We start from the raw sequence: 17,722 nt of genomic DNA on the forward strand, positions 1-17,722 counted from the left end.
CCATTCCTTCTTCCCCCTCACGCCTTTGTTATTGGTCTTTGTGCAATGATTTGCCTAAGGACCCAGATTTCCTAGCAACAGCCTGCCACCAAACATTTGGCAGGAGTTCAACATTCTCTCTCTTTGTGAGAAATGGCAGTGCTGCCTCCCTGCTCTGCGTCTGCCACCAGCCCTGCTGCTGCTGCCGCCGCCGCCACCGCCGCCGCTGCTGCTGGATGAGCCAGACTGGCTGCAAGAGCCCCTCTAATAATTCTGTTTTCATCCAATCACACCACATAGTAGCAGGCACCTTGAGAGCCTCTGCCAGGAATCATCAATCACCTCTTTAACACACATGCTCTGGTGAACACGGACGCACGTGCGAGGTGAATAACATGCTAACGTACACACATGCACGCTTTTCGGTAATTACATTTTCAGATTAGAGTGTACAAGACTGCGTATACCGCCCAGCAGTCGTTTAATGAAAATCAACAAAGCACATTAATACACAGCAGAGGTTGGTACAGTGAGAGAGGGAGAGAAAATGTACAATGTGGCTGTAAATTGGGTAAATACATCTGAGTGCTCTCGACAAGGTTAATGGAGAGAGGAGGCCTTAGTGAACACCGGTCTAGACACGCCACACAGTATTAAGTGGGAATAGCTGTGGCAGTGTATCTGGCTAAGTACTTTGGAAGTGCGAATGGGACCCTAATAAAGCGAATGATCCCCCCTGTTTTGACAAAGAGGCCCAGGAGGGACGCTGGAAACGACGTTTTGAGATTCCGAGCACTGACAAACACCCATTTGTGGCCCTTTTCTATTCCCCCCTCAAATCCCACGGAAGCTTTTCCCCTGCGCGCAAGACTGTCGGATGTGGGCAAAACCCAACTGCCAATTTGCAGAGGATGTGCCGTGTTTGCTAATGCGAAGCAGAGGCTAAAAATGAGACCACACAAACTCTGGAGGATGGACTGACTGATCTGCTTTCTGGCACGAGCACTGACGGCTTTTTTTTTTTTTTGTTTGTTTGTTTCTGCGACTGGGCGGCTAATTATGAAACCTCCATCATTATTGGGCTACAGTACACTCATGTTTAGAGAGCTTGTGGGCAACTCTGGGACTATTGTGAATTTCACTTGGGACAATATGCCAAGGAGTGTGCTGATGGCTGTAAATGCTGATTTATGCCGATAATGAACTGCTTAAAGACGTGGAATGCGGTGCGATTTCAGGGATATCATCTTGACTCGAGATCAGAGAAAATGTTGATCTGCCAGAATTAAATGTAATCCCAAACAGTGAAACACGAGCATGGCAGGCCATCCTACCCCAGAAGCTGTAAGTGAAGACATTACCTCAGTGGTGCAGCTTGAGTGTGTGTGAATGTCTAAGCTCACATCTGTCCTCCTCAATCTGTGTGTGTGTGTGTGTGTGTGTGTGTGTGTGTGTGTGTGTGTGTGTGTGTGTGTTTTGTCTGTAGGGGGAAGATTGTGTAGGAGGGGGTAAAGCTGAATGAACTCGGATAATCAATTTTCACACTTTCACAGCACCTGTTGGCTTGTCTTCACGTAAGAAAAAAAAAAGAAATGAATGAATGCATTACATGTAGAACAATTTCACACTGTGCTGCAGCTCCGCGCACAAAGACGAGGGGAAAATAGGGAGAATGGAGCTGTATTGTCTCAATAGGTAACATAGCTCATTTCACTCAACAAAGGATGAATGGATATATTGACAATGCTGAAGGCGCGCTGAGGCATTCCCTGAATAAAGCCTCTTAACATTTTGTCCTCTTCTGGCAATAGAGTTGGGGAACAGTCATTTTGAATGTAGAGGGTCTCACTTACCGCAATATAATAGACCTTGGCTTTCTTCACCAGCTCCCAGTTGCTGTCCAAGTCCAGGTGTTTTTCCTTTTTGTAGCAGTTTGCCGCTGCCAGGTTAGCAACAAGGGACCTGCCGAGACAGACCCCATAAATCTTCCGCCTCGCTTATCATCCATCTTAATTTTGTCTCAAAAACATCCCTAAAAACACTCGGGCCCTAGACTTTCCTTTGTTCTTTCACGATATAAAAGGATGATAATGGTTTCTTAGAATGTCTGAACCAAGGTGAAATAAAGTCATCTGGATGTCTTTATTTTTCTTTCTTTAAAGTAAAAAAAAGGGGGTTATCTCAAACACCAAAAAAAGATAGGAGATTAAAATAAGCAGAGGGATTTTCAAGGCCAACAATGAGCTACAAATTATTCATATTATCACATCACTTGGAGAAGTGCTCCATTGTTAACAAAGGTGGAAAAACAACAGAAATGCATTACTAAATGAACACTTGAGTTGAGTAGTGAGCGCTGGGAGCTGGAAGTGAAGCAGGTGGCATTATCTTAACATAGCTCATTAGCCAGTCCTCGTGCGCTGTCGGTTTATGAGCGGCCATCAAAATGAGTGCAACCATCATCGCTACTTAGGGGAAAACTGTGAGGCGACCATATGACAGGTGGGTGCCGCTACAGGAAGGGGTCCGCTCTCACGCGGCGGGAGAAAAAAAAAACTGCTCATGGGGCTTTAGCATCACAGAGAGGAGTAACAGAGTGCTAAGTTGATCAGAGTGTGATGACGACGGCTACGGTATGACAGCAGGATTAGGATTGCACTTGACCTGAGCTGCGGTAATGGACTCAAAGGTTGGAACAAGTATGACAGACAAAATGAGTGTCATTACTGAGGAAGTCCAACAGACATGAGAAAAACAGGGAGCTGTCAAATAACAGCTAGACTGAGTGATATATATTCAAAAGGTTAAACTGAAACACTACAATGAGCTACCAAAGAACACAACGTTCATCAGCCTCTCCAAGAATGTGCAAATTTGGAATATTTGCAGAGTTTTGCTATTTTCTGACAAAACTGGTCATCTTTAAATACCAGTTTGCTAATTTTAACAATCGCTAGTTTTCTACATAAAGATACTGTAATCACTCTTATCTACAAAACTCAAAGAAAAAGCATCATTTTTCATTATGAGACTTCCTTGTAATTATTGAAAAAAAAAAGAACTTTGTTTCAACTTGTCTTCTCAGGCTGGGTCTATTCTCTAACCAAGATTTTAAAACTGATAATAAAATCAAAGTTATGGAAACTAAACTATTTTTAATAAAACTCCAGAAACAGTGCCGGGCTTTCAGACCAATTTGACATAGTGGTCAAACGTGAAATTACAACTTCTGAGTCTGTCACATGTTGCCATAGGCTGCAAAAAGACTTTCCCCCAAAGACTTGCTGTGTGAAAGAGACTCCTGTAAATGAGTGGATACTTTATTTAGTGTCACAACCCCTAAAAAATGTGAGGTTCCATCACTTTAGTCTTATAACATTGCACTTTGCAACATGGATCTAATAAACTTGGGCAGGACATCAAATCTGATATATGTAGACTGTACAAAGACACCAATTGAATTGCAGGCTAGAACATACGTCTATTGACGCCAATATATAAGAACAAAATGTCATCAGCGTGCGTCATCCATCTATACCGCTGTAGTGATAAGAGAAAAATGTCAATAAACATGAATTGAGCCCTCGCTATAGTGGCATTTATGTGTGTCTTTTCTCCCCTAACAATCGGTCAATGATAAATATGGTGAAAAAGTTGATAATTTCAGTACAGGGCTACCTAACATTTTAGTCCACCTCCACAAAACAAAGCCTGGAAGAAGATCACCTTTCAAAACTCAGGATTTCTGGTAAGTAGGCTATGATACCAGGGTTTTAAATCACAAGTTTCATCACAATAAATACTATACAGATTATCTGAACAACAATTCAACATTTGCCGATATCACAAAGTCTGCCATGGTACAGTTTCGATTTGATTCAATTCAGGGGCACGTGATCGATATCAGATGATATCAATAAAAATCGTCATTGTCTTTTCCTTGGCTGCTTGCCATTAGCTGCCTGGCGAATGTTTGGGATGGAAGAGTGTTTGGCAGGAAATGGTGTTTAATGTGCAATGAGAATTTCAAAATAAAGGAGTTTCTTATTGATGACAATATGCATCGATGATATTGGATCCCTGATCACTGAATTGACATATTGCTGCACCCCTATATGATACAGTGCTGGTTATGGTCGCTTAGCAAAGTCAGTCAATTCCTGCTACCACACACTTGAAAGTTGTTGAAGTGTACAACCTTGCATTTTCCAAGCTGTTAAAGATGCGGCATGTGTCCTGGCCGTTACAGACTAAACTCAGGGGAAAACAAGTTACAGAGAAGAGATCAATGTCTTGTATAATTGACTGCATAGGCTGGCAACAACTTTTTTAGGGCTGCCCCTTGAAATTGAAATCAGTCAGAGACTCCTCAGTCGACTGAGATGGCAAGTTAAGCAGTCTTTTTTTGAGGGGGTTGCTCGTCAGTGTGCAGTGCAGTAAAATGCTGGAGATGTTTTGGTACCCAGATTTTGCTGTGGAGTGAGCGCTCTCGACTGTCACACTACTCTTTGGTGCAAGCGGCTGCGGACATGCAGAGGCCTCACTGTGAGGTGAAGAAGTGGTGAAGTTAATACAATGTAGTCTCTGACCTCTGTTTGATATCTTGTGTTGCCAAAAATGTTGATTTGTATTTGCAATGTGTCGTTAGTGCCCTTAGCTTGTTTACTAAATTATATGAATGCTGCTGTCACACTAAATGTCCCGCTGAGCCCCATTCAAACTTAAAAACTTTATATGGGGGAAAAAAACGAATTGTTGAATATTCTTATTGAATCGCCGAATGTGATTTGACCAGCATAAGTCTGAGTCTTGTACGTGTAATTCCTAAATAAACTGACTTAATTACAGATAAAATGAGACTATTTCTTGATACATACAGTATCTTCGCGCATTGGCACTCAAATTCTCAGATTTAGTAGGGAAGGTAGATTTTTTTTCTTCAGGACTTGCACTAATCAAAGCCTGGGGGCTGTGACACACTGCCTCCCAATCCTTCAAAGCCATCACACCTCCAATCTGGCCCTGCCGGCGACCTTTCCTCTGGCCTCCTGAGCTGTCTGTTAAACACCTGTAAGAAATATTACAGAGCTCGTCTCCCTGTGCACGGCACCTGACCTTTTCAGGTGTCAGAGCCACATCAAACAAGCCCACTAAGACCATTCAACGCGGCCGGCTCCTGGGGCGGTTGAGGTCCAGCCGTAGACTGACTGACAACTCCAGTAGCAGCGTATGAAGGGCTGCAGAGGAGGGGAGTGTTTAGAGAAGGAGGTTATTGATCCACACCTGGTCTATCATGAACTGGAGCCCTCGCTGTTAGTGATATTTGTGTGTGTGTGTGTGTATGTGCAGGCTTTGACCTCTGCTGTCTCAGACGTGCTGATGATGATGCTAGCATGAGAGTCGCCAGAGATGCTAAAGCCCCTTTTACAGCCGAGAAGGCTGACAGGTGAGAGCCGGGATAGCCCAGCCATCTCTAACACATTGCTTCTGTCAGCCTATAGATGGATGACAACCCACTGGGGCGGCAGAGACTGAGTGGGGGCCTGGAAAAACACACTCAAGCTGTTCTTTTTCCTTTTGATGTGTGAGCTGAGCTATGATTCCCTGTTATGACTTCCAGCCCCGAGGAGTCAACTGCCTGCCTGAGGATGTAAAAATGAACCAGGAGGACTATTTTGAATCCAAGCTAGAGGGTCATTTTTTGGTCAAGTGTGACTGAAAGGTGGCTAACCTATTGTCCCCGGTGATGCAGGCTGCACAGGTACCGGTCGGCTCCTCGTTTTGCTCATAGTAATGCGCGTCGACGTGGGCTTCTTCGGCCTTCTTCTTCAGGATCTCCCCAAAGTGGTCAGTGCCGATGCACCCGAAGAAAGTAGCCACCTTGTGGGGTTTCTGGATCATCCACTAGGAAAGAGAAAATAAAAACAGCAGTTACAGTGAGCTCAGTTTACAAAATATAAGTCTGTTTGAAGGGTCAAGTTCAGCGAAGGCAGATGGCATACAAACTGTAGCTTCACAGCAAACATACTGCTTGTGATATATGAGGGCTGCGAGCTGTCGTAAACAACCCAAGACCAATTCCACTCCACATAGAGGCACTATTCTCATCCAAGCACTCCCTCTTCCATGTGTGCTAAAAACAGTCTCATCTCCTTATTTACACAAACCCCATAATTCAAGGCTCCATCCTACTTATGCAAACACAGACTGTGTGTGTACCTGCTACCACAGGACACTCCCTGACTGCTCGTCGGCCATTTTTTTGGTCTCGACAGACCTGATGTACTCAGTGACTTTTACCTGATGAGAGAGAGGAGGGGAGGGTGAGGGCTGCTCAAATTCTACAGCGCTCAGGTTTAACCTCCAAAGATTTATTGACGTACAGTACGTGCTGCTGTTTGCTCATTTTATTGCAGCCTCCTGTTTTGTTGCTGACGGGGGCCCCTTGTGAATGAGATGTTGCTGCTTTTGGGGATGACCTGTATATGTGTGAAATTAATCATTTCACACGACCAAATAGCATCTTGGTGGGGGAAGAAAAATGCATTTTCATCACCCATCCAGAGATGCTCTCCCCTGTTATTTTGTGCTCCCCCCCACCTCTGGTCTCTGGGTAACTAGTTCAGATGGGAAAATAAATAAATAATCAAATAGTGGAAAAAAAATATCCAGGAAAAAATGCTTTACTTTAAGCAAGGGTCAGGTGTATTTTCAAACACGGGCTTCCAAATCACAAACTTAGCTGACCTATGAGGCGCGTGGCTTTTACCTGGTAACAAAATCAGGCTGCAAATGATAATGATTACTTTCAATATCCATTATTCTCTTTGTTTATTGATGAAAAATTCCCCATCATAATTTCCCATAGCTAATACTGTTTTCTTCAAATAACATGTTTTGTATAAGTAATAGACTGTAATCCAAAAGTATTCAATCTAGAGTGATATTAAACAGAAAACATCGTTCTCGTAAGCCAGCGACTCTTTGTATGGTACATACATACACACACACACATACAATTTAAAAAATAAAGACAAAAAAAATTAACTGACATCAATACGGTTAGGGACAATTTTGCCTAAATGGCTATTGTAGAGACAAAAAACAGAATTTGAAAGTACCTGCTGTTTATTGCAGCGTTTTATTGGGGATTTTGTGTTCTCTCATGCCTTGATACCCATCGTGCTGAGTTTGAAAAACTTTTTGCATACATACACCTATCTTTGTTTGCATTTCTTTGTGCCAGTTTCAGCCATGCTGTGAAATTTTGGCTAAAAAGCCAATTTTCACTGAATCTGCAGTCCCTTATGTTGTCCAGAGTAAAGAGACAGCTAGTTAGCTGACAGTGGATCCTCTGCTCTAAGCATCCCGACCGCACACACACACAGTATACAGTAAGTGTTGTTGGTTTTACTATCCTGATCTGTGTGACATAAATGCGAGAGGCATTCAGAAAATTATTTTAAATGATTTTGAGATTTTACAATGCAATGTCAGGAAAAAACGATTAATAAAAACCACACAAGAACAACTGTTGTACTTTTAAAATTAATTGATTCAATGCCTTTTAACGCTGTTCAAGGACCCGCAGTAACCCAGAGATATCTATATATGAACGCAGATACATTTTTAAACAGCAAACAAAAAGCTAAAGGTTAAAGCGGATTAAAGAAGTGGCATCAAGCATATCAATGAAAAAGATCAAATATCTTGTTAAATCCAAATGAAATGTTTGTGACAATGCCTGAAGACCTTTTATCTACCTCTTAAAAGATGATGTTAATGTTGGTAACCTGCATCAGTTGATAGGGTTATAGGGTTGGGTGTTGGGAAGTAGAACACGGCAAAACATGTTTGCTGTGTTTAGTTTCATATGAGTTTCAAATAGCAATTGTTTGGCAGTTTCACCTAAAAAATAACTAATGAGTGATATCAAAACTAATTGCCAGCTGACTTTCTGTTAATAATCAACTCTTTGACTCATCTTTTCAGCATTGGCGGCGGCAAAATGATCAATAATAATGCCACATATGCCGGCTGTGTCTTGGCCCATGAGCGGGTCTTCCACGTGTCAACTTGAGTCATGGTTCAGTCATTCAGCTGTACCCCCCACTTCCCCTCCCCACCTGGCTGAAATGCACAAACAAGTACGAACACGCACGCGCAAATCCACAGCAAAAGCCGACAGAAGCGAGCTCTTCTTCCCTAACCTCTTGCTGCAGGCACCTCACACTTATCAAGGTCACTGGCTCGGGTACACGTCAAGTCCTATCTGATTTTCTCTTCGCCGTGATGAGCTCCGAATCCAAGGTTAGAAGCTGCGGGCTGTAAATAATGACAGCGCGGCCCCTCCATTTGCAGGCCTCTCAGGTGGGAATAGAGAGGGCCACTCAGGGGCCCCCGTCCCTCTGATGACAGCATGGTGAATCACGGTGGAACCACCGACCTCGCAAGCATGCCCCCGCCCCCCCCCACCTCACAACACCTCCACCTCCATCTGAACTCTCCTGCATCCTCCACCTCCTCTTCCTCTCTCTGACCGTCGGCTGTACTCTCACTGCCAGCTCAGCTTGTCATTTTACAGGGTCATTAACAGACACACACACACACTAACATGTGCATGAGTACACAGTGCACCCACGCAGGGAAAAGACTGACACACTCACACACACATACAGACACACATACAGAGAAATCCTTTCTAGTGCCACCACATCAAAACTCCCTCCCTTCCTAAAAAACCCACCCCTGCTTTTGCCAGAAGCTGCTCTCCTACTCCAATAAACACAAAGCGGCAATAGATAAGAAGAAAATGTCTTCATTATGAGCATGTAAAAAAATGTATCTTGCCGTTTTTTTTTCCTATCCTCTGTGGTGCGCAGGAGCGGGGAGTTATATCAATTCATTTCCATCCCTGGCACCCTGCAGACAATCCCTCTCCATTCCCAGATTACGTGAGATAATACCTCCATTATGACAAAAGCGCTATTCGCGGGGTCGCCGAGAGGTCAACCAACCCTGCGCTGGGTATTCATGCTTAGTCACATCCCAATTATACCGCAGTGGCAGAGGCAGAAATTGGCAAATGTACATCAAGGCGCTTCATTACTGAGGGCCGCTCCAGTGAAATTAAGCAGCAGATGAGACAGAGTGAGATTTGCCCCCAGGCGGCATGTTAGAGAGAGAGAGGAGGAGGAGGAGGATGGGAAGAAAGAGGGAAGCTGAAGTAACAGATTTTTCTGAAGGTGCTGGGAGCTTGTATCTTGCACAGCAGCTCATGTATATTTACTTAACTAGGGAGAACGCCAGTCCCCAAAGATTAATAAGTTCCCATGATACACCACAGCGACATATCTCTAGGTGCGTTTAGATACGGAAGGGAAACCTAATACAAACAAGCGAGAAAAATATCCCTGAAAAGCAGGGGGTAAGATGCTGCAAAGGCGTACTCGCTAAAGGCAAAGTGATAAGTATACATTATGTTAAGTGGAGAAAGCGTCTCTTTCTGTTTGGCTTCCATTTAGCCAAATAATCTCACCCGCCCGCCTGCCAGCCCACCCAACACTGGCCCCAGGGCCCCCAGATAGCTATTAATTATGACATCTCATGGTTGCAAGGAGCCCCACTTGGGGAGCTGACCCAGGCCGGCTCCTCAACATCCAGCAGCTGCCACTCTTCACTACGGAGGCAGCCGCCTCGCGTGGCAGCTTCCAGGAGGGCAATTACACAGCCCAGATGAGATGAGGCGGCTGAATGTTTGGGACTCGAGCGCTCAGACTGCCATTAGCACTATAAGCTATTACATTCCCTCTTCTTCTCTGTTTTTTTTCCCTCCCCTCCCTTCTTCCGTCTCCCCGCTCACTTGCTGCTGTATATTGATGAAGTGGTAATGGGACCTCTAGTTAGATATTCCTCCTGTAAAAACATTGTCTTGTTTCGAGTCTCCCTCAGGGGTCAATGTATTCTCCCGGAGTTGCTGGGAATCATTTCTGCTCTATTAATGATGCAATTCCAATGCAATTCAGATCTACTGAAGACGCTGCACAGTGGGCTTTTGTGGGGAGTTGATAGATGACACTGTGTGTTATCCTGCAGTTCGACAACAAAGTGGCGCCTTCTGCACATCACCGGGAATCTGGTCGGCCCGTCACTCCAGTTTCCACCCGCTTGGTTCATCCTTAAAACAAGAACAGAGGAGAAGTCTTCATTCTCCTCGCTTCACCTCACCAGCGGGGCCCTCTTGAGAAGAACATGTCCGTGCCTAATGATGGTCACATTAATTATAGGCTTATCAACCCGGCAAAAATTCAATAGGGCTATTTATAGAGGCCTAAAATAGCTGAGGGCGAGGGTGCTGCACGTCAGGGTGGCCTGTAACTGCCTCCTCTCGCTGCTGTCTGTTAGAGCCAGGGGTGGAGGCTGATATCCGTGTTTCTTTTTACTGTGCAGTTAAAACAACTAGCAAACATCTGTCCATCAGGAGCTGTCATGGCGAGCGCTTTTATATAAAGCACGGCGGAGCGGAGGGCCCTCACCACAAGCGCTGACATTGATGAGGTCTGGCAGCTTCCATTAAATCACTCTTTCCTGTAAAGTGCAGGGCATCAAAGCAACCGGCTGAGGATTTTTCACTCAATCAGGTAACACACAAGCCACCCCCCTCCCCACCCATCGTACTCCCTGTCCTCTCAGGGGCTGGAGCCTTCTGGTCAATAACTCCAATCAGTTCAATTTCATGCACAGTTAGCCATGTTGGGGTGCTAGGGCACTGCTCGCGTCGGGGTTGCATATGTTGTTGTCGCTGTTGTTGTTTTTCTTTAATTTTTTTCTCCTCCCTGGGAGGGTTGATAAGTGGGGTGGGGACCTGCACTGTGTAAAAAGTGGAGACTAGCCAGGGCTAGCATGCTTGTTTTAACCCCGCCTCACCACAGCGGGCTCCCTGCCAAGCCATTAAAAGTCTCTGTGCTCTGCTTCAGTGACACAGCTAAAAGAATAGAGAGCAGGCGAGAGGGAGAGCTGTAAATGATCAACACGATAATGAGCTGATTATCAGTCAAAGGCATGGATAAGCTCTCTCTCCAGTAATTTCCTTTCAGATCAGTCAACCACATTCTCCTCTCTGCAATCAACACTCAAAGGGGAGGCATAGCATGTAGCCCGATGGGAATCCGGCCCAATATCAGCTTCAAATATCCAGATCCTCGTTGTCTTCTGATCAGTGCCTGGCTCGTCCCTTGCTGACACACCAGCGTGGTGGGGAGGCTTGTGTATCACTACTCAAGTTTCCTTTTGTGGTGGTTGTTTCGCAGTTGTCTTGCAGCTTTAGGCTCTGGCTGCAGGACAATAAAAAGCTGACTGATGCTCTAATGATGTTCAAATGCACTCTGTATTCTGCAAGTATTTTGACTGTGACTCATTTCCTATTGTTTTGGCTCCACTTCAGGATAAGATTTGAAATGTAATGTGGTCAAAGGACTGACTCTCTGCTTTAAAAATCCCATTAGATGAGGACTTAAACTTCTTGGAAAACTGCTGCTCCAAGACGTCAGTTAAATTTCAATGATGACCTCATGTTGCTTTAGCAGGCAAGAATAAAGGTCCCCGACACAACAAACTGATACCAAAGAATCAATAGCAAGGAGGGCTGACTGTTGGATTGCCTCCTGTCCCCTGTGTCGTGGTCAAAATGTTGCACTTGAACACACCGCACATGATACCAATATCATCACTGCAGCTTTAAAACTCAGCCCGGTACAGCCTCTCAAAGACAGGGTATTTTTACACAGTTTGTATTTGCACTTGTTTTTCCTTTCTCTGTGCTTTACATCAGAGCAACATTAACAAACAACAATTGCCCCCCAGGAATCAAAAGTGTATATTCTGATTCTGATATACTCCTAATACTCTTATGGTGATATGATTCTGATATCTGATTCATACAAGCAGGCAGTTGTCTGTAATTTAAAAAGGGAAAGCTAAACACCGACTGGACAGATTCAAGACGCTTATTAGCCAGTGACACGTTAACAACACAACCTGATGTAGAAAGGATTTTTACCATGGGCTGACAAACATTATCATAAACAATTGTGAATCCTTTCTTCTGAAGAGCTCAATGGCTAAAAAAATAACATTACCTCATATAATAGGTTTATTTTGTTCTCATGCCCTCTTGACTTCAGTCATTTGTTTACTTGTCTTATTTTTGTTTCTCTTCTCGTGCACTGAACTGCCAATCACGGTGATTTCAGGGCTCTGCTGTCTCTAAATCAGCTGAGCAAAAAAGACCACTAACGCCACCCTTACAGGACACACACGTCAAAACTAGGGTAACAGATGCTTACCAATGGCCCCAACAGCTGACCATCGGCTTGGTAAATGATATCCCATCGGCTGATCCTTCACTGTGCTATATATCCCTCCACATCACTCTGATTCCAAGTGAATTAAATCATACTGAGGATGTGATGATACAATTTCATGGAACCTTTAAAAGGTGTTCACGACCTACATTCATGCTGAGTGAACAATGTATAAATTCAAGTCAGTGCAACCAGATGAAAACAGGGATATATTTCCTCATTAGTTACTTATTTTGCATTACAATATTGTGCAAATGCAATGCAATCAATTTGAGTTTCCATCAACCACTGTTATGCAAATAGGCTTGAGACCACACCAGGATTACATAATTAATCGAGGAGCAGTAACCTTGATGATGGCTGATTCTCACTTAAGATGTCATTTGTATTATGCATGTGATCTATGCATGTGATCCATGCATACTGTGTCGCATTTTAATCAGCTATTGAGGATAGAGAAAGGGAGGGGTGACATGTAACGTGTAAGGTTCATGACACCTCTGGGAGTCATGTACTGTAAGAGGAAGTGACAACGAGATGCATGTGATTGTTTTCACTAGAAGAAGCAGAGACAGGAAGCGCCTCATTGTTTCTCTGTGTAGCTGTTCATTATCTTTATTTCTTCCCTTTTTTGGTGACATGATAGCTTTAATTAGATACTCGACAGTAGAACTTTAAACAGCTACAATGGACATATTTTTAAATAGTATTCTTTACTATTTTTTTTTCTATTCTATATTTGTGCTTTTTGTCTATGCACCAAAACACCAAAGCAAATTCTTAGCAAGCAAAAAGCTACTTGGCAATAAACTGGATTCCTCTTAGAGGTGAAGGAGGAAACTTTCTTTTAGAGCCACTGGAAACTTGGCTTTATATTGTAAACATGCATTCATGATATTACAGATGAGTATCTCATTAGGCATCCACAAAAATCAGAGTAAAAATTAATATTCATAACTATTAGAAAACCTTGTTCAAAAGTGCTGAAACCATTTTTCAGGATTTTTGGGGGTGTGGTAACATTATGCTCAATCGACAGCTCACTTTCACCTCAAGTAACATTACAGTTTTATTTTCCTTCCAGTCACTAGTATTAAATATTTTGCTGCCATGGAATAAACTACCAAATCTATAAAATGGACTTTACTTGGTAAGAAAGCTAACTAGACTAACTAGCAATCTAGGTAAGACCTCCCAACTCAGTGGGTTTTTTTTCTTGACCTTCCTGACCATTCCATTTTTCCATCTCCAAAATTTGGCCTAACTTTGGAGCATTATTTCACCCTTTCACTGAGAAACTAGCCTAACACTGGGTTTATCAGGTCTTCTAGTGTCATGTTTGAGTTTCATACCAGTATAACTTTAAATGTCAGTCCGTTAAAGCCTCTTAAAGACAGGAATGTCAGGCAGTGATTAACGCAATTTTAAAAATTGACTCATTATGAGCCTTACTCGCATCGATTAACGCGTTAATGCTGACAACCCTAATAACAACTTACTTGGCAATGAAATACAATGCTTTACCATTTGTGTAATTTTCATTTATTGTGAAAAAAAAGAAAAATATTTCAACTTAGGGTTGATTTTTGTACATGTTCACTTTGTAAAAAAATTAAAATAAATAAATAATAATGATTTAAGTCTGTCATATCAACATGAAATCAGTATGTTGGCCAATTCCAATCTTTCATTTTAAAACCAATATCTGCCGATACCGATGCTGATATTATCGTGCACCCCTGGGACGGGACTGTTCAAAATCCAACAAATAAAAAAGAGAGGGAGCTACAAGTGAGAGGGAAATCAACACTCTGTCTCTACTAGACACTGGTGCACTACCCCTGGGGAGTGGTGTTAGACAACACAAAACACCAAAACAAACGTAGGCAGCTTCCGTGTCCGCGCTTGCACGTGTGTCACAGACGGGGGCGGCGGGCGGGGAGGTGACAGCTCCCAGGAACAGCCCCCGATGATAAGCATCAAACTCGATGACGCGCTGACACACTCCATAGGTTCTGATGTTAAACACGACAAGAATGTCCCCGACAGTATCTCTGCACCCTCTTCAGAGAGCTATCAAAGGGCAAGTTCAGTGAACACACAAAATAAACCCACAAACACACACACACATATACACACACACCTGCTAACACATCTCACTGCAGCATCTTCGCACTGCATAGGAATCAGGGATGTGTCGCTGTCCCCAGGCGGCAAGTTTATCTAAAAAGGAAACACCTGATTTTTTTTTTTTTTTCCTTTTTGGCTCCTCTTCATTCCCTGCCTCCCTTGTTAAACACACAACCTTGATTTTGTTTCTGTTGCCCGGGAGGGGTGAATTATTTACAGGATAAACAAGGTGATGTTGTTTCAGTCAGTCAGAGCCAAACTCCCCTATCGCAGCAGCAAAGAGGCAGACGGGTTTACCTGGCAGGCATGAGGGGCTGAGCTCGGATACAGAAGCCGGGGAGCAGCTTCACAATGGCGGGCCGTACACTGATACCTTTCTGGAGGGTGAGGTGGGAGGTGGGGGGGGGGAAGAAAATGCCTGCACACCAGATTCATGGGCTGGGAGTCCCAGACTGCCGGGTTGTCCTATTTATCCGAGACAATGGCGGCTATAAAAGCACATGAGCTGATTTACCGAGAGTGTGTGCATGAAGTGAGGATGGTGGGGTGTTATTAAGTGATCATAAAGTGGCGTTTGTGTTTGCGGGGGGGTTTGGCCATACAAGGTTCAGGCAGAGAGATGATGAGGGACCTTTGCAGCTAAAGCCTCTAATCCTGTCTGTGGTCTGTGGGCTCCAGCTGGTGGGAGTGCAGCTGCGCTCGGCCCCTGCACAGGTGAATCAGTTCTGCACCCCCCTCCTCCTTCTCCGACAACTCCCTTGTATGCAGTATGGGGGATTTGCACGGTGCTTTGATCTCGCGAAGGTGGCAGTGCCCCCCTTCCCTGGATACGGTGACAGCGTGGGTGATCCGTGTTACCGAAGAGATTTTTTTAAACATACGCCAAATGACAGCCCCAGTTGAGGGCTTAGCACAGGTCAAGCCCGGCTAAATTCAATGTGGCGGTGCGGAAAATTCACTTCAAAACATTCGCTGCTGGGAGGAAGTGGGCTTTAATGAGTGTTATGACTGCATTTTTCTGACATAATTTACCATCAGTGAAGCGGTGATCGAGATCATTAAAAAAAAAAAAAAAGAATTAATCTCAAGCATTATCAACCCTAATCTCCCAGTGTATCCATTATCAGGTCACCGACACACTTATGTATTGTTTAGCAGTAATTTAAACATATAAATATATATAAATAAGTAGGCCCCTGAACATAAGCAGCTTAAATCACGACTGCCACAAATTCTCTCAATGGTGATCATGTTGCATTATTTCAGCTAGGTGCTTCTGTTTTCAAGGAAACTGAGCTCAGCACTTCAAATTCACCAGAAACAAGCACACCAAGCAGCTGTGCTCCCAGTCTGACCTCTGACCCCCGTCTGCACGTTCGCCGCAAACTGATTCACGTTTAACACGCCGCTTTACTCTGACAGGGACACAATGGGAGGATATGATTCGGCCCTTGGCGCAGATCGAAAAACAACATTCCTAATGTCTTTACGCACTGTAGCAAGATCCCCACTTATCATATTACTCATGCCTTTGTGTCCTTTTCTGCAGGCAAAGAGGTTTCTCTTCATGTTACCAGCTGGAAATATCAGTGATGAGCTTCTCCGCTTACTAAGCTCGCTGGTGTAAAGGCAGTTTGTGTGCAGATTCTGTGGCCGGCTGGCTGCACAGGTAAGCAGAAAATAGCTCTTAGCTCGGGCCTGACCTTGAGAAGGATGCCATTCAATCAGTAAGCTCGCTGCAGTAAAGGCCCTATCATTGCACTAATAGACTGAATCTTCCTCTCTGCCCGGATCATGGACAATGCATGGATGGCTTCCTCCTGCTTGGCAAGTTAAAGAGGCAATTTATTCAATAAATTAAACAGAGAAAATAAGCCATGATGAAAGAAATACTGCTGCTGGGTGGGTATAGATTGAACTTGTGTAACAGTCTGCACACCTAATTTAATTTTCAGTTTATAGACATAACAGAATTGGATGACAGCAATTGACAAAACAGTTAAAATGCAAGACTGAACAGACTGTGCTCGTGTTCTCATTGCCAAGAACGAACATCAAGAGGTGGAGGGAGTGTGCGAGCTCCGCGCGCTCCTTATCTACACCCCATCATCCAGCTGGAAGCAGACAGAGTCAACGTAATAAGGAGGAGATTTAAGAACAGTTGCCCGCTTTGAACTTTGAGGCTGTGCGATCAAATTCCACCTTATCAACTGGCAGCTTAAACAAGTTGTGTTATTTTTCTGACGGCTTACAGAGAGAAGGAGAGGAGGAGGGTGGTGGGGGGACAAGCTGGAACCGTCATAACTACTGGCTGCTGCAGTGCATCGTGACAAACAACGGCGAAAAACTTGGGATTTATTGCTCTGATAACCTTCCAGATTCCTTCGGCTGGTGCTGTATGCCAGACAACTCTGACAGAGTTATGCATCATTAATCCCCATGAACACTGCCAGTGATAAATAATGCTCTGCGTCCCTATGAAAAATAAGGCAGTTATTACCAAACCATAAAGAATGGCATTCGTATCATCACTTCAAGCAGATAATAATGTGAAGATACGATGTTTCAAGGATTCAAAAGCACACTCGTAGTGACAGTGAGCTGTATATTCCTGCTCCCGTCTACGAGCTGCTGGAAAAAGAACTCCCAATAAATAACAGCACTTGAGCCGAGTAAATCAAAGATCTTTATATCAGTGCCATACTGCTTGCAATACTGAGCAGACACTCAAGCTAAAGCATTTAGTACATAATAAACCAAGGTAAATAATGACTTGGCTCCATCTTTGCAATCATGACTAGAAGCAGAAGCAAATAGCAGGTAATCAGCTCGTACACAACAAAAATAAAGCTTTTCTCGTAACCTGTTGCTCGACGTTTTTCCCACAAAGAGCAGCTTATTCCACTCATCTGATAATTTCTCAAGGCTCAGACTTGAATCCAGTCCAATAAACATAGTAATACTATATCCCCTACAGGTGTAAATTCTTGGTGGTTAAAGCAGCGCAAAGAGAAACTAGAAGGAGCTCCGTTTGATACAGAGATGTTTCCAGCGCCAGATGCTGTGGGGCCCTCTCTTGTGAAAAGGCAGGCGAAGATCACTTACTTTCCTATTGAGAGTTGGAACATAAATTCAAACCCTGCTATAAATCAAATATAAATTTTCAGCTCCCCTCACTTTCCCCGGGAACGGCTGCAATAACAATGTCATTCGACTCTGCCTGGTTACCATTAATGCTCTGGATTCCATCC

General features: G+C 43.8%; 1 protein-coding gene across 3 annotated transcripts in view; it reads right to left on the minus strand.

Moving 5' to 3' along the window:
- LOC121958367 (adenosine kinase-like) overlaps nt 1–17,722 on the minus strand; it is a 132,045-nt gene that overhangs the window by 71,496 nt on the left and 42,827 nt on the right. For all 3 annotated transcript variants that reach the window (XM_042507256.2, XM_042507255.2, XM_042507257.2), the window contains 2 exons: nt 5,711–5,883; nt 1,833–1,941 (listed from right to left, as the gene is read on the minus strand). In XM_042507256.2, the coding sequence (XP_042363190.1) occupies nt 1,833–1,941; nt 5,711–5,883 (282 nt within the window). The remainder of the gene's footprint in view (nt 1–1,832; nt 1,942–5,710; nt 5,884–17,722) is intronic.

Source organism: Plectropomus leopardus, chromosome 19 (genome assembly GCF_026936395.1).
Source record: "Plectropomus leopardus strain MGB_pleo_1.0 chromosome 19, ASM2693639v1, whole genome shotgun sequence".
Classification (NCBI taxonomy): Eukaryota; Metazoa; Chordata; class Actinopteri; order Perciformes; family Serranidae; genus Plectropomus; species Plectropomus leopardus.